The following is a 21804-nucleotide window of genomic DNA, read 5'->3' as shown; positions in this document are numbered from 1 at the left end:
TAATCACCTGCACCCAGGATCTCGTTCAGCAACACTCCCTGTGGTCCTACCATTAACAGTAGAAGTCCTGCCTTTTTAAGTCACTTAAAGTCTCTTTTTGGTCACATTGAGAGTTGCTTTCTATTCATGTGTTCCCCCAGTGTATTTAAATAACATTAAATAATGATGGAGTTTGAATTCAGTGGAAGGATCTAAATGCTTGATTGACCTCTGACCGGTTGACGTTATCTACCTGGTGTCCAGGATGTGTTTCACCTCGGAGGGCCCCTGTGTGTCTTTGCTATGGCTGAAAACCTCAGACTGATGGGACTGAGTCAGCAGCTGCCTGCGAGAGGCCATCTTCATAATGAGCTGAGTTTGGAAAAACAAGCTGCCTTTTTATCACCGCCGTACAAAGCTTCCAGCAGTCCAGCCCGCTTCCTGTACAAATGTTCAGTGGGTTGTGAATATTCCAGCTGCTGAGGAGCCAAGATGGTTGTGTAGAGCATTGAGATTACCAAGCGAGGCCTCCTCCTCCTCCTCCCTCCAGTTCTCTTCCGGGTTCTTCATCAAAGTTTTTTTATTTCCATAGTGTCTTTATGCTTAACAGCCAAAGAAGTACTTGTGAAGCAGAGAGTATACGCTGTTGTAAGATAAGACCAATGGTAACCCGTTACTCTTAGCCAATGCCCACAGACAGCACTGCGGAGATCAGATAATGCATTTCAACGTCGTCTCTAGAGACTGGCCTTTCCAAGTATTTTGGGCGCTCTCAAAATATGCGGCAGTAATGGGTGCTGCGGAGTTCGGACTGAATTCCGACAGACCCTCGCCGAGGAGGTACATGGGGGGGGGGGTTAACAGTGCCACAGAATTTGGAGAGCAGTGGCAAAAAATATTGACCTCCTCAAACTGCGGGATCTGAGAGCTCAGATTTGGGGTCTCAGTTTCACGGTTTAATGTATCGCATCTGAATGATTGCCCCCCAACCCCCAAAGGTCCATGCAATATCTTCACACAAATTCCAGCTCATCAGCACAGACTGTTTGGTGTACTGGAGCAGCAGCCCACACTGGTGACTCAGCCATCCGCCTCTCAGGGAATTCTGCCAGTTGAGGATATCCTGTTTTGGCCTTTCTGTCACTGGGAGATGTCCATCATTTTGGGTCTGCAGTCCGTCTAAAGGAATTCCCCTGTCATGCGGTTAAATCAGCTGTGGACAGAACTGGCTGTTTTTAACCCATAATATTTCACTTTTAATTATCTGCTGCAACAACTGAGAGAGACAATGAAGCCCTTTATCTGTGACTCATGGAGGGTCGGGGCTGGGTCCATTACTGTTTGTTATCTATATCAATGATTTGGACGAGAATGCACAAGGCATGATCAGTAAGTTTGCAGATGATACTAAAATAGGAGGTATTGTGGACAGTGAGGAAGGTTATCAGAAATTGCAGCAGAACCTTGATCAGCTGGGGAAGTGGGCCGAGAAATGGCAAATGGAGTTTAATATGGATAAGTGTGAGGTCTTCCATTTTGGAAAGTCAAATCAAGGTAGGAGTTTCATGGTGAATGGTAGGGCCTTAAGGAGTACAGTAGAACAGAGGGACCCTGGGGTTCAGGTGCACTGTTCTCTGAACGTGGAGTCACAGGTAGAAAGGATGGTGAATGAGGCTTTTGGCACACTGGCCTTCATCAGTCAGGGCATTGAGTATAGAAGTTGGGAAGTTATGTTGCAGTTGTACAGGACATTGGTGAGGCCGCACTTGGAGTGTTGTGGAGAAAGTGAGGACTGCAAGATGCTGGAGATCAGAGTCAAAGAGTGTGGTGCTGGAAAAGCACAGCAGGTCAGGCAGCATCCGAGGAGCAGGAGAATCGAAGTTTCGAGCATAAGCCCTTCATCCTGATGAAGAGCTTATGATTGAAACATCAACTCTCCTGCTCCTCGGATGCTGCCTGTCTGGCTGTGCACTTCCGGCACCCACGTTTTGACTTGGAGTATTGTGTTTAGATTTGGTCACCTTTGCTATAGGAGGGATGTTCTTAAACATCCTTGGAAAGAGTGCAGAAGAAATCTACAAGAATGTTGCTAGGACTCGAGGGTCTGAGTTATCGGGAGAGGCTGGACAAGTAATGTCGTTTTTCTTAAGTGCATAGAAGACTGAGGGAGGATCTTATAGAAGTGTACAAGATCATAAGAGGCACAGATAGGGTGAATGCACTCCGTCTTTTTCCCAGGGTTGGGGAATCGAGGACTTGAGGGCATCAGTTTAAGGTTAAAGGGGAAAGGATAAAAGGGAATGTGAGGGACAACTTTTTTTTATCCAGAGGGTGGTACGCATATGGAATGAGCTGCCAGTGGAAGTGGTTGAGGTGGGTACATTAACAACATTTAAAAGACATTTGGACAAATACATGGATAGGAAAGGATTAGAAGGATATGGGCCAAGTGCAGGGGAATGGGGTTAGTGTGGATGGACATTTTGGTCGGCATGGACCAGTTTGGGCCGAAGGGCCTGTCCCTGTGCTGACATTCTGTTAGCATTGCTGACCTGCAGCTGCCCTTATCTCCAGGTCCCTCCGTACTCTTGACCATCAGCAAACTTCACAATCTTCATCTTGAAAGCTGCAACTCTCTAACAACATCCTACGTTTTGAGACAGATGATTCCAGATCTTTACTTAAAAAAGACGTTTTGACACACGAACCTCTCGCTACTCGTGCTTCTAGTTAGTGAGAAGAAACATTTCCTGATTCTATTCCTGAATGGCCCAGCTCTAACTTGATAAATTCCATTCCCTCATTCAGGAAAGATATCTCCAGAAAACTCTGGAAGTAGGTGGTGGAAGCATCTGTGGAGAAAGAAACACCATTGAACTAACCTTTCAGGGCAGTTCTGAAGAAAGAAGCAAAGGACGTCCTCTGGTCAGATTCCTTTTAAAGTAAGGCCTCAGTATTGAAACGTAGAAACCCAGAGCAGGAGTAGGCCATTTGGCCCTTCAACCTACTTCCCTTTCCAATGGAATCGTGATTGACCCTCTACCTCACAGCCATATTCCCGCTTTCTCCCCATGAACATGTCGCTATCTCACGGGTTCAGTACCCTTTTCAGTGAAGGAATGTTTCCTCATCTCAGTCCTAAACGATCTGTTTCATATCCTGAGACTATCTCTAGACTCCCCACCCAGCGAGAACCTCTTCCCTGGCATCTAGTCTTCCAGCCCTGTAAGAATTTTATACTTTTCAATCAGATCCTTCTAAACCCTAGTGAATACAGGCCTCGCTAAACCAGTCCCTCCTGATGAAGAATGGAGCTTGCTGGGTAGCTCTTCTGAGAGCCAGTATACACATGATGGGCTGTGCGGCCTCCTTCTGTACTGTAAAATTCCATGATTGGTCATTTCCAGCATCAGCCCCAGTGAATCTCTGCTGCACCCTTTATATGGCCTTAGGCAGGAAGACCAAAGCCGCGCACATTACTCAACTTTTATTTGCTTAAAAACAAAACATTTTGATGCACAAACTTCCCGCCACTCACACTTCCAGTTTTGTGAGAGGAAATGTTTCCTGATTCTACTTTTGAATGGTCCAGCTCTAACTTGATAAAAAGATTTTCATTTCTGTTTCCCATGATTTAGTTTCACTGTTTTTCCTCTTTGTGAGAGGAATTACTTTCCCTTTTGACCATATTAACCTAATCCAGGTGTTTTAAAATGGTAGCTCACCTCTCCGTATCTCAAACCCAAGGCAATATATGCAATTCTTTTGCAACCTCTCCCTGTAATTAATCCCCTTAGCCTGTTTATATTTTAAATCCACCCTCACCTACCTGCCTCACCGCAAATATGTCACTTGATATTCGTGATCATGAAAACATCTTCATCCAACTGGAATGCTTCACGTTGTTGTGAGAGATTGCAACTGTCAGCTTTGACAGAGAGACTTCCTTGATCCAAGGTTGAAAGGGACTATCACGCATCGTGTTTGCGATGACTGTGAACAGAGCTGATGGCCTCTTCCACAATGTTTCATCGTTAAATATTCTCGAACAGAACAGCACTTGAGAAAATGTGACAAGTGCTTCAGTTTCCTTTTTCACAAAAGTTTTACCGTGGGAAACCACAGGATACTTGTTTCTGGATGTGTTCTCGTTGGTGTAGCGATGGTTGAGCTGTGGGTTTTTTTTTTAGGATTTACAAGGGCGGAGAGCAATTTACCTCCTGACTCTCAAAGCCTGTCTGAGGCACAGGTCAGATGTGTGATGGGATATTTCCCTATCTGCCTGGGCTCTAACAATCACTAAGCTTGACACCATCCAGGACTAAGCGGCCTGCTTAATTCGGAGAAAGTGAGGACTGCAGATCAGAGTTGAGAAGTGTTGTGCTGGAAAAGCACAGCAGGTCAGGCAGCATCCGAGGAGCAGGGGAATCAACGTTTCGGCATTAGCCCCACAGCAACAAACCTTCAATCCCTTCACCACTGACACTCAGTAGCAGCAAGATCCACTGCAGGAATTCACTAAGGCTCTGTAGACTGCACCTTCCAAACCCTTCCACGACCACTTCCATCTAGGAGGACAACGGCAGCAAATACAGGGGAACACCAGCCCCGGCAGGTTTGGCCTCCAAGCCACTCACCTCACTTGGAACTATGTCGATATTACTTTATTGTGGCTGGACAGTCCTGAAGCTCCCTCCCTAACAGCATTGTGGACCTACATAAAGCACATGGACTGCTACAGTTCCAGAAGGCAGCTCACCACCACCTTCTCGAGCAACTAGTCAGGCAATAAATACTGGCATAGCCACTGAACTGCCTAAGTGGGTAGTAAGTATTTCACAATGGATAGACTTGTCCAGAACAGTGAAACAAGAAGAGCTGGACAGTGGGGAATTGAAAACTGAACTCGTGATACAATATTCCAGTGGTCAGTCTGTGGAACTGAGGAGATGGTAGAAGCAATCAATATGCTACTTTCTGCCAAAATGCTCATTTTAATGTAAGGTTTTAGAGGGATACATACAGCAACGGAGTAACATTGAGGCATGAGCATGAGGTTTGGAAGTAGCAGGTGACCTTTGCACTTGTTTCCTCCCCCCCCCCAATTTCTTCCCCTCCATGGTTTTTTTCACGCAGAGGATGGTACGTGTATGGAATGAGCTGCCAGAGGAAGTGGTGGAGGCTGGTACAATTGCAACATTAAAGAGGCATTTGGATGGGTATATGAATAGGAAGGGTTTGGAGGGATATGGGCCGGGTGTTGGCAGGTGGGACTAGATTGGGTTGGGATATCTGGTCGGCATGGACGGGTTGGACCGAAGGGTCTGTTTCCATGCTGTACATCTCTATGACTCCATGTCACAACTGCCTCTGTTAATGAGGAAGATTAGTTGCCTCGCTTAGTAAATAACCTGATGTTGAGAGTACACAAATGATAGAAGTCAACTGGGTGGCCTTTGTTATCTTTTCACTGAAACAGCTTCCTTGAGATGAGATTAAACTGTGCCCCAGTCTGTGGGATTTATAGTTTTTACAGGTTGGAGGGTGAGTGGACTTTGCAGCACCACCCAGGGTCGTTGGCAGGCTGATGGTTTACTTGTTTTAAAAGCCATCCAGATTGGGAAGGGAGCAGGTTGATTTTGTTCCGCAGATTCTTCTCTGCGGAAAGGTCAAAAGACATCTGTAATTTGAGCTCACTGCTCTGTCCCAAGTTGTCCTGTGAAGAAATTTCGGCAAGGCCCATAATGTTCATTTTTAACAAAATTGTGTTGATTCGGTGCACGGAAAACTTTTAGATTATTTCATGTCAGTGGTTAGCTCCTGGAAGCCAAGTTTGAAATGAGTTGGTAATGAGGTTGAGAGTGGGAAGAGCTTTTAGTCTTCAATTCTCTGAACAGATTTACAGTAAGAGCAGACAGTTGTTAGAGCAGTCAGTCTGCTGGTGATGATGTTGTAAACCAACCTTCTCCCACCCTATCAGTGTAGCCTTTGAACAGTATCTTGGAGCTGGTTTGCTCAGTTGTTTGGATGGCTGGTTTGAGACGCAGAGTGATACTAACAGTGTGGGTTTAATTCCTGCACTCACCGAAGTTACCATGAACATACTGCTTTCTCAACCTTGCTCCATGACTGAGGTATGGTGACTCTCCGGTTAAACCACCATCAGTTATCTCTCTCTCTAATGAGAGAACAGCCCTATTGCCATTGAATCCTTACAGTGTGCAAACGGGCTGTTGGGCCCATAAAGTCTGCACCAACTCTCCAAAGATTCAGATCCAGCTGCCTACCTTCTCTAACCCTGCATTTATCATGGCTAATCCAATATCCTCTGGGACAGTGGAAACTTCCTTTTTATTGGGGAAAGCATTTTCTACAGCCACCAATTTGCTAAAGGTCTAACTGAAACCCGGTCAGTGCCCAATGACACTACTTTGTGCCTTCACCCAGTGGAAATCAGAAACATCACTGCCTCTCACACCTGAGCTGGCCAAAATTGCCTCTTCTGAGACCCATCCAGTTGTTATCAAAGAAATGTAAGCGGTTAATCATTTTGGCTTTATCAAGTTCACATCAAGCCAGTGAGTTGCTCATTAGGCAATCCAGCCAAGATGATGTATTTTAAGTAATATTTGATCCTTGTACCAGACACTGACTAATCAGTCGGATGTTGAAATTTCCTTTTGTAACAGCGCTACGCTATCAATGGTAAAAGCCAGTTTGAATTGTTCAAACTCGACCTGTCTCTCCAAGTTCTCTTACTTGGAAAATCTGGACTTCCTGACTCCCCCTTACAGGAATGTTTCTTATCAGGAATCATCTTGCTGATTCTGGACCGTATTAGCTGGGATTTGGCTCGTGGTGCAGTTGTCAGGCTCCCACAATAAGAATGGTTCCTTACTCCTCTCTTTGTCCCTGTCTTCCCAGTAGAAAGCAAAGATCTGCTAATGTTAGCCATGCCTTAGAACCAGAGGTTAATTGCAAATGTGGACGACATGGAGCTGTTTATCTTGTGTTGTCTTAGGAACTTGGCTGATGATTTACCATTTCGAATCTGAAGTCTGGGATACCTCTGAAGTTTTACTGTGAAAATGCCACTGACAGCAAAATTGTGTGTTGCAGTCCACAGAGTGTTAAATTCCTGGCCTGTTGCATGTGGGAAATACACACTCACTATGAAGACCATATGATGTAAAACAGAAAGTTGACATAACAGTTATGCAATTCAGCTTTTCTCAGGGTGGTTAAATGTTCTATTCTCCATCAAGCTCCACCCTTAGGTTTTTTTTTGAAAAAGCAGAGTGAAAACTGAACTCTCTCTGTTACCTTGGCAACAAAAGAGGCCTTTCCTAGGGAGGAGAGACCCCATAACTCCGCACGGTGCTATTTATAGGGTTGTCTGAGGGAGGAGGGGAATGTCACATTTTTGATTTGTGTTTTGTTCACTGGGTGGAAATACTTGACAGATCTCAAAGGAACTGAAATTGAGGAAGTCTGCAAGAGCATTGGTATCTGAGGAATGTGGGGGCTCCCTGTTCTGTGGGTGCTGGATGAGTGCGAGTCTGTCTCACTGTTACACTCCGCACCAAGCAGTCTCACCCTGTTTGAGCTGAGTTTTACCATATAAGGAATAGGCTGAGTCCCATCAGTGGGAAGAGTGGGCGGGTTTCTGGTGCCAAGAACTGACCCTGATCACTCGGAAATCCTGCTGTTTGCTTTTAAACTTTTGAAGGTTGATTAAACTAAATAGCAAGAAGTTAATCTCCTTTCACCGAAGCACAGCGGCTAATTTGGCAGCGGTTGTTTTGAAGGGAATGTCACTTTAATGTAATTAATGTTTTTGGAGTAAACTTGACTCTGTCCACTCCGCTGTACTTTTGTGTAACAGGCTGTTGTTCTCACAGGAACAGGCTTCCTGCCTTGTTGAAGCTGCAGGCTGGCATTTGAGAACAATGTGACTCTCTTTGTGAGGCACAGTCCCGTTCCCCATGTGTCTGGGTAGGATGGGGGCTAGGGAGTGGGGAGAATCTTAGTAATTACTCTCCTCAGGGCAGCAACGAGACCCTAAAGGTCTTTAACCACACACAACAAATCCCCAGTCAATCTGTGGTTATACCTTCAGTTTCTGAGCTGATGTTTCTTCCGGTGTGGTAACACTTTCCAGTACCTCCCTACTCTTAGTGCCGCCCTATAAATGTCCAGGGTGGCATGGTGGCTCAGTGGTTAGCAGTACTACCTCACCATGCCAGGGACCCGGATTCAATTCCACCTTCAGGTGACTGTGTGGAGTTTGCACATTCTCCCCGTGTCTGTGTGGGTTTCCTCCGGGTGCTCCGGTTTCCTCCCACAGTCCAAAGATGTGCAGGTCAGGTGGATTGGCCATGCTAATTTGTCCATAATGTTCAAGGGTATAGACATTGGGAAATGCAGAGTTACTAGGGTAGGATGAGTCTGGATGGGATGCTTTTTGGAGGGTCAGTGTGGACTTGATGGGCTGAATGGCCTGCTTCCATTTCTACAACTCTGTGTAGGAAAAGACCACTCAGGCCCTTAAACCTGCTATCCCATTCATTTCAACCTGTCCTCCACCTATCCACATTGATTCCAAAAACCCTCTACAGAGGAACCTCAATTATCCAGTATTCGATTAACCGAATTTCAGGTTATCCAAACAAGATCACAAGGTGCCGATGCTCAGCTAACTATGTTACCCAGCATTTGATTATACAAATGAAATACTCCCCACCTGGGTCCTTTGGATAATCGAGGTTCCTCTGTATATGTTAATTGAGCAAATCAATTGGCCCCTGACCACAATAGCTTTCGGTGGAGTTACAAATTCCCATAACCCTTTGTATGCAGGACCGCTTCCTGATGTCATTGTCTCCTCTGAGGAAGAAGATTGTTGGTTCAAGTCCCACACTAGAGACTTGAGTGTATCACCTAGCTTGCCATTCTGTACTGGGAGAGTGCTGCACTATCAGAGGTGCCACCTTTTCAGATGAGATTAGATTAGAATACTTACAGTGTGGCAACAGGCCCTTCGGCCCAACAGATGTGGAAATGAAGTTATAAAATGCACCTTAGCAGGGATGTTTGAATGTTCCCATTAGCAGTCTACTCCATTCCATTTTGTACATTTACAACTCTGGGATTAGGTAGGGAGTTCAATTCTTTTCCAAAGGTTAAATCTTGTCTTTTTGTTTGACCCCTTCTCAGGGTGCTGTCTAATATCTGATTTTGTTGCGTTGCAGTGATTTGGAGTGAATTGTTGAAGTTTCTGGCCATTGTGGGTAGGGTCTCCAGTACATCCCTCCCCTCAGCACCTGAACCCAGGAGCTATTACCAGCCTGACTATGTGATTATGGTCAGTTAGAGAAATATTTGCATTGATATGACCTCTTGCTGACCCAAGGATTTCATAGCCAAATACCTTTTGAAATGTGGTCATAATCATAAGTATAATCCACATAAGAGACAGACAGGGCCCCTATCTTTTCACGTCTTACCTGATAGATGACATCTCTATACAGCATTGGAATGTCGGCCTTGAATTCTGTGTTGGTTAATGTTCTTGTCTCCTTCCTGTGTGGCCAGCACTTAGTGTTGTTAAAGCCGCACCCATCCAGGCAAGTGGGGAGTATTCCATCACACTCCTGACTTGAGCCTTGGAGACAGTGGACAGGCTTTGGGGAGTCAGGAGGTGACTTATTCACCACAGAATTCCTTTCCTCTGAACAACTCTTGTAGCCATAGGATCTATGTTGTTGTTTCAGTTAAATAATAGTGATGACAGGATGCTTGACAATGGTAAAAGAATAAACTTAAAAGCTTTATTCTGAATGCTTTGTGCTTTCAGATACAAAGTAGATGAGCTGACAGCGCAAATTGAAGTAAATTAATATGATTTCACAGCCATTACGGGAACATGGTTACAAGGAGATCAGAACTGGAAGCTTAAAATACAGGGATATTTGACTTTTTGGAAAGACAGAAGGGATGCAAAAGGTGTTTGTGTAGCATTGTTATTAAGAAGTGAAATGAGGACTGTTGTGAGAGATGATCTAGGCTCAGATATTGTAAAACCCATTGAGGCAAAGTTTGAAAAAAACAGCAAAGGAGGGAGTAACCAAACTGTGGGAAAGGCTATAAATCAACAAATAATAGCAGCATGGAAAAAGAATAGAACAATAGTTGTGGGTGACTTTAATCTTCATGTCGATTGGGTTAATTAAATTGGAAATTCCTAGAGTACACTAGGCATAGCTTTCCTATAGCAATATTTCATGAAGCCAACCAGCGCACATGTAATGAGGCAGGTTTAATAAATGACCTCCGAGTAAAAGATCTGCAAGGAAGTAGTGATCATAACATGAACAGTTTACAGAGACAATTTGATAGATTAAGTGAGCAAAAAGTTGGCAAATGGAATATAATGTGGAAAAATGTGAAGTTCACCTTTGGAGGGGAGAACATTAGAACAGAGTATAACTTAAATGGAGAAAAAACTGCAGAAAGCTGCAACACAGAGGGACTTGGGGGCCTTGTGCACAATGCACAGAAAGCTAGCACGCAGGTGCAGCAGGGAATCGGGAAGGCTAATGGAACATTGGCCCTTATTCAAGGCAGTTGGAGTATAAGAGTAGGGAAGTCTTAAGGCAACTGTGTAAGGTACCGATGAGACTACATCTGGAATACTGAGAGCAGTTTTGGTCGTGTTGTTGAAGAGATCATTTCATTGCACGCACTTCAGAGAAGGTTCACAAGGATGGTCCCTGGTATGGAGGGATTGTCTTAGGAGCAAACATTAAACATGTTGGGCTCTACTATCTGGAGTTTAGAAGAATGAGAGGTGCTTTGAGATCACAGCTCATTAGTGGGTGGCACAGTGGTTAGCACTGTTGCCTCACAGCACCAGAGACCCGGGTCCAATTCCCGCCTCAGGCGACAGACTGTGTGGAGTTTGCACATTCTCCCCGTGTCTGCGTGGGTTTCCTCCGGGTGCTCCGGTTTCCTCCCACACTCCAAAGATGTGCAGGTCAGGCGAATTGGCCATGCTAAATTGCCTGTAATGTTAGGTGAAGGGGTAAATGTAGGTGAATGGGTCTGGGTGGGTTGCGCTTCGGCGGGGCGGTGTGGACTTGTTGGGCCGAAGGGCCTGTTTCCACACTGTAAGTAATCTAATCTAATCACCATACAGGATCCTTCAGGGGTTGGACAGGGTATAATACTGAGAGGGTGTCCCCTTGTGGGAGAATCTAGGGCCAGAGGGCATAGCCTCAGCACAAAGGGGCACCAATGTAAGACTGAGATGAGCAAGAATTTCTAATCTCTGAGGGTTATAAGCTTTTGAAATTCATTGTCACGGAGAGCTGATGGGGCCAGAGTCCTGGTGTATATTTAAGGCTGAAATAGGCTCTTGAGCATCTAGGGAATCAAGGGTTATGGGGAATGGATTTAAAAAAAAGACATGAGGAATGTTGGATCAGTCATGATCCCATTGAATGGTGGAACAGGTTGAAGAAGCCAAACAGCCCACTGCTGTTCCTATTTCTTGTGATAATAACATTAAACATCAAAGGGTGATGGTGTCAGATGGTCATTGTCTGGTACTTGTGTGGGGCAAATATTACTTCCTACTCACCAGCCCAAGCCTGGATATTGTTCAGGTCCTGCTGCACTTCGCACAGGCTACTTCAGTATCCAGGCAATTGCAAGTCCAACTGTAAACCATGCAATCAACTGATGATCATCCTGGCTTCCAGTTGTGAAGGAGTGACATTGTATCAGGGAGATCTGGACCCAGACTGTGTGTGAAATGGCAGTGGTTTTGTTTGGGGGTGGCATTGGATTCATGCAGCTTGAGTGATGTTGTGTCTGAGGGGAACAGATGGGGACCCAGTTTACCAACTCCCAGCGAATATTTCATATTGTTATGATGTATGAATACTGAATAGAGTCAGCACAAACATTGAATCATAGCTCCCTCCAGTACAAAGTTCAGGGAATAGAGGTTAACTTGTAAGATATTGGAACTATGCATTGTGGTTTTCTTTATTTATTCATAGGACATCGGTGATGTGGACTAGACCTTAGTGAAGGTGGGGACGAACTGCCTTCTGAAATCACTGCAGTTCATTTGGTGACTCTCCTGTTAAACCACCTCCAGTTGTCTCTCTCTCTCCCTCTCTCTCTCTCTCTCTCTCTCTCTCTCTCTCTCTCTCTCTCTCTCTCTCTCTCTCTCTCTCTCTCTGTCTCTGTCTCTGTCTCTCTCTCTCTGTCTCTAATGAGAGAGCAGCCCTATGGTCTGGTAGGACAATGCTGACTTTACCTTCAGACGGGCAGTTCTTGGGTAACGCACATTCCAGCAGCACAATTTGCTTATAACTTTGCTGAGGAATTAAGTAACGGTATTTTTGCAAATGCTTACCAGCTGATTCCAGCTGTGATCGTTTCGCGTGCTTCATTCTGCACACTGTCAGCTGCCAACAGGGCACTTTCTGAGAGAGAGAGACATTGAGCAGCTTCCTGCGAAAGGTATACTCCTCCTAGATTATCCCTTTTTGTTTGAAATTATGGGGGGGGGGAGCATAGTGACAAGAATGTTAGCAAGAAGCATCCTGATAATAAAGTTGGTGGTGGTAAACCTGAAAGAGAGGCTATAACACCAGAAGAGAAGCTCGATATTATAAAGTTTTTTGAGCATAAGAAGAGAATATGTGATATAGCTCACTTAACAGGAATGAGGGGAGTCTACCTAATGCACCATGATGACCCTCTGTCCCTGCATTAACAATATTTTTTAAATGTACTGTGTGTTAACTTTACTTTTGTTTTCTTAATAAATATAACTTTATCCCTTCATTCAGACTGTGCTATACTTTCCGTTAGACCTTTTTTTGAGTGATCATGAGGGATTTTCTTTTTTGCTGGTCTCCCCCTAACCCATTATTTTTATTAAGCGATTTTCTATTAAGTGAGGTTTGGCTGGAATGCAACTATGGCATTACAGGAGAACTAACTGTACTCCTAGTACAGTTAGGAGAGAGTTCCAGATTTTAAACTGACAGTGATCTATTTCTCAGTCAGGATGGTGAGCAGTTTGGAGGGGAAATTTGTAGGTGGTGGTGTTCCCAAGTATCTATTGCCCTTGTCGTTCTGTGTGGTAGGAGACACAGGTTGTTGAAGCAGCCAGAGAGAGTTGTTACAATGCATCTTGTAGATGTGTCCTTGTTTCTTGATAGCACTTCTCCGTGTCCTTCCCTTTCCAGGAAAATCTTCAGATGCCAATAAATCCAGCTGAAACTTTTGGCAAATCTATTGTTACTAGCTCAATTCTAACTCCAGTTGGTTCGGTGTTTCCCATCTAGATTTTTTTTTTGTGACAGTAAACGGGGGGTAACGCTGGTCCCAGTGAGGGTTTATAGAGTGTTTCGATAACAAAGGGCATCTGGGAGTCTTCGCCTACTATTTAACTTGACTGAATGATCAAAGAACCAACCACAACAGGATCTTAAACTATATGGTCAAACTATATGAATATACACGTACCAGTATGCTGTGTCTGAGTGTGTAGTCTGTGCTGTCCACGTAGCACCCTCAATCCTGGAGGAACACTGTCTCGTGTTTACTGTATCCGTTGCATACGGTAGAAATGACAAATCTACTCCTGTAGTAGCTCTGGTCAGATCACACCTTGAGAAGTATATCCAGCTGTGGTGACTGAGCCTTGGAGAGGTACAGCAGACAAGAACCATGAGATCGAGGCGAGGTTTGAGCATTTTGGTCTGGAACAGGAGATTAGTTGATACAACACGGTAAGAGAATTGAAAGGGTATATCTGGAAAACTCTCTTAAATTTTATTGACAAAATGACATTGGCTTTTACGAGTACACAAACTATTAATTTGTACGCAGAGGGCAATCAATGTTCGGAACGACCCCAGTGTGGATGAGGGAAAGCAGAAAGGAATAAATCATTTGAGCATGTGGAATAGCTATGGGAGGAGCGCAGGGTTTGTCTGGGATTAATTATTATCACTCAAATAGTCTTGGCTTATTTGTTATTGTTGTGTGATCATATTGCTGTCCCATCCTGACCCATTGTAACAGTGATTTTCTGCTGTAAGGTCAGGGCTTGTGTGGATGGTGGCCAGGGGTGAGGGACAGGCCCTCTCAGGTGCTGACAGTGATGGTGTTGTAGGGGAGGGTCCTCCTCTTCAGGAGACCATGTATATGAGACAGTAAGCACTAGTTTACACGTGACCACCACAAAACAATGAGGACGGAGTGGTATTCAGGTGGATATTTGTGTGGTGGAAGTGGGCCTGTGTATGGTGACGGGAAGGTGATATTTTGGGGGGGGGGGTGGAATTGAGATATTTGGATGGGTAGGTAGGGGTGAATGTGGGAGATACTGGGGTTTGTGGGGATGCACTTGGGTGGGGAGTGTGTTTTGGGTGGGGGGGGTATTTGGGTGTATATGTGGGGTGTGGTATTTGAGTAGGTGAGGTTGTGTGTTGGGGTATTTGGGTCAGTGGGGTTGTGTGTGTGGGTGGGTTGTGGTATTTGGGTGGGTGAGGGGGTTGGTGGGGGCGTATTTGGGCGGGTGGTGAGCGTGTGTGGGGTGTGGTATAAAACAGTGTTGATTTTCTGTGTATTTTATTGAGACTTGACCCCTGCGTTGCAAAGAACATGTTGACCTATAGTTCTCCAGCTGGCTGTCCTGCTCTTGTTAACTGTTGATTTAAGGTTTTAGGAGTTTGGACACTCCTAAAGGGTAAACACTATTGTACCCAGTGACGAGCTGATGATTGTTGAAGCAGTGCCAAGTTGAAATGCCCTCAGTACTTGCATTCAAGTCAATGAGCTGGCACTGAGGGGTGTGGATGAGATTCTCTCCCACAGTTTTTTTGTATAACATCAATCACTTGCCTTTCCATTCCTGTGGGGACCAGCAAACACAAAACAGCTCTCTCCAATCCAACGCACCATCTAACACATGGTCAACATGTGCGTGTGTGTTACGTTTTCCTGTCATATTCATGATGAAGACCATATAAAAGACCCTCTCTGTTAGTGAGCGTGTGTAGCCCAGAGATAGTGAGGGGCTGCTTTTGCAGAAGATATTTGCAGAGCATTAAAAATCAGGAACTGGAATTGAAATTACTCAAACTGGGTTCTCTCTCTCTCTCTCTCCCCCTCTCTCTCTCTCTCTCTCTCTCTCTCTCTCTCTCTCTCTCTCTCTCTCTCTCTCTCTCTCTCTCTCTCTCTCTCTCTCTCTCTCTCTCTCTCTCTCTCTCTCTATCATTTTTCTCTCTCTCTCTCTCTATCATTTTTCTCTCTCTCTCTCTCTATCATTTTTCTCTCTCTCTTTTTTTCTCTCACTCATTGTTGCTGTCTTGTCTCTCTTACATTCCCGCCCTGCTCCCCACTCTCACCCTCTTTTTTCCCCCCCCACCCCCCCAACTCAGCCAGCCCGCTCCTCTCACCCTCGCCTTCCCCCTCCCTTTGCCCTCACGCCCCTCGCCCTCCTTCCCCCCCCACCCTTCTCCCTCCCCCCTCGCCCTCCCCTTCCCCCCCCCCCCCCCCCCCCCTGCCCTCGTCCTCACCCTCGCCACTCCTCTCTTTCATTCTCACTTTCTTTCTTCCCTTTTCTGTCACGTTCCTTCCCTCTCTGGCTTTCTCACTCATTGTCTCTCTCCCATTCCTCTTTCTGTTTCATTCTCAGTTTCTTTCTTTCTTTTTGTTTTTTAACTTTCCATCTCTTACATTACCCCCCCCCCCCTCTCTCTGGCTTACAACAGTAGTTGAAACCAAGTGACATAAGACTATATTAAGCCAACTGTTTGACCAGTTGGACCTAAGTGAGAGTTTTTTTTTCAGAGGAGAACAGAATGGTCTCGTTGCTGAATTGCAGAGCTGTGGCTCTGGAGAGCTGGGGACACAGCCGTTAAAGTTGGAATTTAATTTAAAATCAGAGGTTGGAGAAGTGCAGATATCAGAACAGCTTGTGGGATTGGAAGAGGTTACAGACAAGAGGACAGGCAAGCCAATGAAGAGATTTGAAAACAAGGATGAGAACTTTAAAATTGGAGCATTACATAGTCAACGGCCAGTATAGGTCAGTGAACAGGGGAGTGATGGGAACAGATTAGATTAGATTAGATTACTTAGTGTGGAAACAGGCCCTTCGGCCCAACAAGTCCACTCCGACCCGCCGAAGCACAACCCACCCATACCCCTACATCTACCCCTTACTTAACACTATGGGCAATTTAGCATGGCCAATTCACCTTTGGATTGTGGGAGGAAACCGGAGCACCCGGAGGAAACCCACGCAGACACGGGGAGAATGTGCAAACTCCACACAGTCAGTCGCCTGAGGCGGGAATTGAACCTGGGTCTCTGGCGCTGTGAGGCAGCAGTGCTAACCACTGTGCCACCGTGCCGCCCACAACAGGAGCTTGGTGCAAATAGATTTGAATGACCCCAAGTTTACAGAGGGTCAAATGTCGGAGAGCAGCCTCAAGTACATTAGAATAGTTGAATGAAAGTGGTAATGAGTGTAGGATTGGTTGCAGCAGACAGACTGAGGTAGGGGCAGACCTGAGGCAGAAAGTAAGAGCTCTTTCTGATGGTGTACATGTGTCCTCGCAGTCAGATATAACACTGAGGTTGCAAAGAGTTGGGTTCAGACTGGGAGGGTGGTCGGCAAGTGTGAATGGGTTGGTGGCTAGCAAAAGGAGTTCATGGGAGAGGCTGTAGCCCATGGTTAGATTGTCCCGGAATTTCATTGATGGAATTGCCTCATTCAGAACTGGTTGTGGGACCAGCTTTGTGGTTTCAGAGGTGGTGGTGACGAGGTGGAACTGGGTCCCTTCTGTGTACAAGTGGAAACTGCACACTGAGTGGCTGAGAAGTAAGGCCGAGATGAGGGGACAGAGGGAACCATGCAGGAAGAGGGGCCATGGCTAGAGAATCCTTTTGCTGTAATCAGATGAAAGTGGAATGGTGAGGGTAGACCCATCAACAGGAGGACGATGGAGGGGGATGGCGTGGTTACCATGTTAAAGGCTGCAGATGGGCCAACACTAATGGGAGGGAAAGTTCACTTTGCCAAATGATGCTAGTTATCACTTCTCAATTTGACTTTGTTCCCAGCCTCCATCTCAGCAGAGAGTTTGTTCATGAAGTCTTGTGCTGAGCACAATGAAGAGAATAGTGACCTATGGAGATATGGATTGGTTAATGGAAGTCATTTTCAAGATGATGGATTGTAACTGGAGTACGGTGTGGGCCTGTAATCTACTGAGCAGCCCCAACTGTTGACTGTATGGAACTCTGAGTGAAACACAGTGATGAGGCATACTCTGAGGCTGCGGAGAGACACAGATTAGTCAAGATTATTGGGAGAAAGCTGCAGCGTGATAATCAATTTAGTACAAAAAACAGCAGCTTTCTTTTTAAAGTTTCTGTGACAGAACTTCCAAGGGACTTGTATTCCTTTTTACATGAACGAGAGTTAACATCCAGCTACAACAAGCTCAGGGAGCCAGTAGTACGGGAGTCTTTGTTGAAAGACAACACCAATGAGGAATTTTAATTTTTAATTACTCCACTAATAGTGCATTCATTGGAACCTCTAGAATTCCCACCCTAACCTCTTCCTCTGCCCCTCCTCCTCTCCCTGTATTTCCCTTCCTTCATCAAACCCCCCTACCAATCTTCATCACAAATTTCCAACATGACCTGTGGAAGCAGATGATGATAATTGACTCATCTTGGATGGATTTTGTTCAGGAAATAAGGTTTTTGAATGTAGAATATGATTCGTTTGAGGCATGAAGTGTAGTGGGTGTGGGATGTTTAGGAATGATAATTGACTTTTGACCCATGGTTCTTGAAGCAGTCTATCAATAGGGGCTTCCTTCTGGTCGGGTCTGGCTCTGTTATTGACTGATTGCTCTCGTTAGTCAGTGTAGGGCTGGGCCATGTGATAGCAGATGAATATTAGTCCTTCTTTCCCCAGCATTTCAGTCTCTGGCATAAGGGAGGCTAGGTGTGATCCTAGAGGCAAGTTGAACCCAGTTATTCCTGGGTGTGCTACACACTTCCAAACGTTGGCGATCGAGATGGGACTCAGGGTGGTGAGAAATCCTAATGTGTCCTTGTAACGGTGGAAGATTGAGATGTGTTCCCTGCAATTAGCTTCAGAGGGAAATGCACACCATGTAAGTGAAAAGACAGTTGTTTCTTTGAGAAAAGTGGATGTCTTCGTGCTGAACCGATAGTTACTGACACCATGTTGTCCATATTTAAGAGAGGTATTTGTCCGTCAGTCCAGGCAGCCTCTTTTTGGTTAAGAATTTGTGTTTGTGCTGACGTTATTTTCACTCATTGTCATCTCCTCATGAGGGTGCCAGCTGAGGGTCACTGCTCAACCAAACACAACAGAGAAATGCTGGGATTTCATTCCACTGCCTCTGATCCTAACCCTCTGTTCATCCCATTTCCAACAGCTTCTAACACCCTGGAGCAAACTAAATTGCAAGACGAGCAAACTCTTAACGGGTGAAAGCTTTAACCCGGCCTGTATAACAGGTATTCCACTTGTTGAGGTATTTCCAAGCTCCAAGCCTTTGAACTGTACTGTTGAATTAACTTCCTAACTCACTAGGCGGTTCCTCTGAGAGATTTGGTATCATGTTGCGTCAGAGTAGAAAAGACTAGTTACAGTTGAAATTGTTGGATTCTATTCAATCTTTTGAAGGTTTAACCACATTTAAGAGCCCAGCAGAGAACCCTCCGCCAACTACTCTTGCACTGTAATGGTATTGTGTAAAGACCACATCAGGAAATGAATTAGACCCAATCTATGTCTCTTTGCCATCTTGTTTCAGGCTGAAGGAGAGGTCGCTGCCCTCAACAGAAGGATCCAACTGGTTGAGGAAGAGCTGGACCGGGCACAGGAACGTCTGGCCACTGCCCTGCAGAAGTTGGAGGAGGCAGAGAAGGCAGCGGACGAGAGCGAGAGGTGAGTGATGATCAATTCTGGAGAACATCCTTAATCTGAGCGAGATCAGTCACCACCAGATAACCTCTGACGAACATGAGTAGTTACTTCAATTGAGCATAATTCAATGTCACATGGTGTTAGATAATCATTGAAACTTGACATCAAATCTAAAATGATAAGATTAAGCAAAGAGATAAAAACTGCTTTGAATGAAGTAGCGATGTCTTACAGCAGGCAAGTGGGAGTACAGAGGTTGAGGGGGAAGGGATTTTGGAGCCTGGGATATTGATAGTTGAGGACATTAGTAATCAGTAATGGAGCAATTAAAATCTGAAGAGACCAGACCAGCGAGTGCAGAAGGTGAGAGCTGGAGGGGGTAGAGCCACAGAGGGATTTGGAACAAAGATGGGAACTTTCCAGTTAAGGCATTGCTTAAACAGAAGACCAAACAAGTGAGCAAGAACCTGGTGGGCTGATGGGATCTGGTTTGGGGAAGGTTGACCAGTAGGGATTCGGGGATGGAGGACAAGCCTGGCGTGCTTTGGAATAGTCGAGACTGAAGGTAACGATGGCATGGGTGAGAGCCTGAGTCACAATTGAGCTGAGACAGGGTCAGTATCTGCAGATATTACAGGTGGAACATTACATAATCATAGGTGGTCAGAAGCTCATGTCAAGGTCAAACATTGGGACACTTATTCAGACAATTGGCTGGCAAATGGTTTAGGTAGAGAATGGAACTTGTACAGCGAGTGAGGATAGTGGCTTCAGTATTTAACTGGAGGAGACTTCTAGTGATTCAGGTCTGATGTTAGCAAGAAGTGTAATAGTTTAGTGAGAGTGAGGAGTTAAGAGAGACAGTGTTGCGTGTTGTCAGTTTGCATGTGAGAGTATCCCGTTGATTTTGAGGGTTGCTGTAGGCAGGATTGTATGAGAAATAGGAGGGGGTAAAGGACAGATTGCTGGATAATGTTGTGGGGCAAGGTCCAGAGGATTCTCTTGCTCTGATGAGTTTGAGATGAATGGAACCAGGTGAGAGCAGTCCTGACTCACTGAAGGAGAGTGGAGAGGGGCGTTGGAGGAGGAAGAGGAGGATGTGGTCACCATGTCAAAGGCTTGCAGGCAGGTTGAGAAGAACAGCAAGAGAATGTTTCCAGTCACACAGGACACCACTGATAAGTTTAGTAGGAGCAGATTTGATATGGCAACAAGACTTGATTTGAGGGATTTAAACTTGGCGGTTTCTGGAGAGCGAGGAAGTAATTGGAAGATGACAATGAGCTCTAGGATGAAGAGTACTACTGGGTACTACTGGGACTAATGATGACTAATGGAAAGAAGAGGGAGTTTAGAAGCTGGGGTATAGTTTTCAAGGACGGTGAGGTAAAGGGTTGCTTTTTTAATCGGAAGGGTGTCAATGGCAGACTTAAAGGAGAGAGGAAACATCTGAAGAGAGGGAGCAATTTCCAATATTGGCTTAATGTGAAGGGTGGGAAGAGGAGATGGGTGGGTTGGGTGAGCTCTTAAGAAGTTGAGCTCAAAGAGCTGGAGCTAGATGAAAAAGAGAGAGACTAGAGAAGGCTTCAACTTCTTGTCATGATGATTGGCGGGCCATAGGCTGCACAGTGAGAATTTTGAAAGGCTGTTGTAAGGAGACTCGGCTGTGTTCCCTTTCTCCAAAGGGAGCAGATTCTGTGAAATGCCCCTTCATGATAGCATAAGGACGCCCAATGAAGAGATCAGCATGTTGTTCCAACCCAACTTATTCAATCCTGACTAGGAACAAGGGGAGATATGATCTTTGGAAAGTCTGCCATTCAATGATATTATATTGTTGTTTTGTCCATGTGCTATACTGAACTGGGCACTTAACACAACACCAAGGTCAAGATTGTGGGCAAAGTGACCTTTTCTTTCTGTCACTGTGGACCAGATCCTAGTTGGGAAAAGATTCAGTGATGTATTTAAAGGGAAACTGGATAAAGACATGAGCGAGAAAGAAGTAGAAGGTTTAGGGTTAGAAAGAGGACTGAGATTAGTGGGCTGGCAGAGACTAGCTGGGTCGAATGGTCTAGTGGCATTATGTCCGATATCGTTCTGTGAGAATTTCTCAGGAAGATGTGCAGTTGAAGTTAACTTCGTCAAATAAAAAAGGTGTATTTATCTGTTTCAAGAATGTATCTGTCTCTCATTCTTCACTTCACTATCTGTTGGGGTGGATTGAATTGGATTGGGAATTGGTTTTCAGCATGATTGTGATAGGGTGAGACCTGGTAAGTCAGGTAGGTAAAAACAATGACTGTCAGGCCCTCAGAATGTGCTGTGATTAATGCTACATCAATGTTACCACCTTCCTTTCACAGACTAGATCGGTATTCCACTATTCTGATTCCACGTGACTCTTTATTTCCCAAGCCTAAATTTGACCAGCTCGAATTTCCATGTTTTAAAATATGTTAGATGTGCTCTGGTTGCTGGTTTAGCCTGTCTCATCCTGGCTGTGTTTATTCAGAGGTATGAAAGTGATTGAGAACCGTGCAATGAAGGATGAGGAGAGGATGGAGCTCCAGGAGCTGCAGCTGAAGGAGGCAAAACACATTGCAGAAGAGGCTGATCGCAAATACGAAGAGGTGAGCACTGATAGGACAGCGCTTTGTGAAGCACATGGGACCCTGCACTCCATATGGGGTCAGCAGGCAGAAACTCCGATAATGTTCTGGGGACCCGCGTTCAAATCCTGTCATGGTCTTGCTGAACCAAGTGAGCTACAGGAGAGTTGGCGAGTGGGACATGTGCAGGAGGCTTTGGGA

General features: G+C 45.3%; 1 protein-coding gene across 4 annotated transcripts in view; it reads left to right on the top strand.

Moving 5' to 3' along the window:
• LOC140494475 (tropomyosin alpha-3 chain) overlaps positions 1-21804 on the top strand; it is a 112774-nt gene that overhangs the window by 67626 nt on the left and 23344 nt on the right. For all 4 annotated transcript variants that reach the window (XM_072593693.1, XM_072593691.1, XM_072593690.1 and 1 more), the window contains 2 exons: positions 18879-19012; positions 21507-21624. In XM_072593693.1, the coding sequence (XP_072449794.1) occupies positions 18879-19012; positions 21507-21624 (252 nt within the window). The remainder of the gene's footprint in view (positions 1-18878; positions 19013-21506; positions 21625-21804) is intronic.

The sequence above is a fragment of the Chiloscyllium punctatum genome, chromosome 24 (assembly GCF_047496795.1).
Source record: "Chiloscyllium punctatum isolate Juve2018m chromosome 24, sChiPun1.3, whole genome shotgun sequence".
Classification (NCBI taxonomy): domain Eukaryota; kingdom Metazoa; phylum Chordata; class Chondrichthyes; order Orectolobiformes; family Hemiscylliidae; genus Chiloscyllium; species Chiloscyllium punctatum.
The sequence above is the reverse complement of the archived record's forward strand: the minus strand, read 5'-3'. Positions and strand labels throughout refer to the sequence as shown.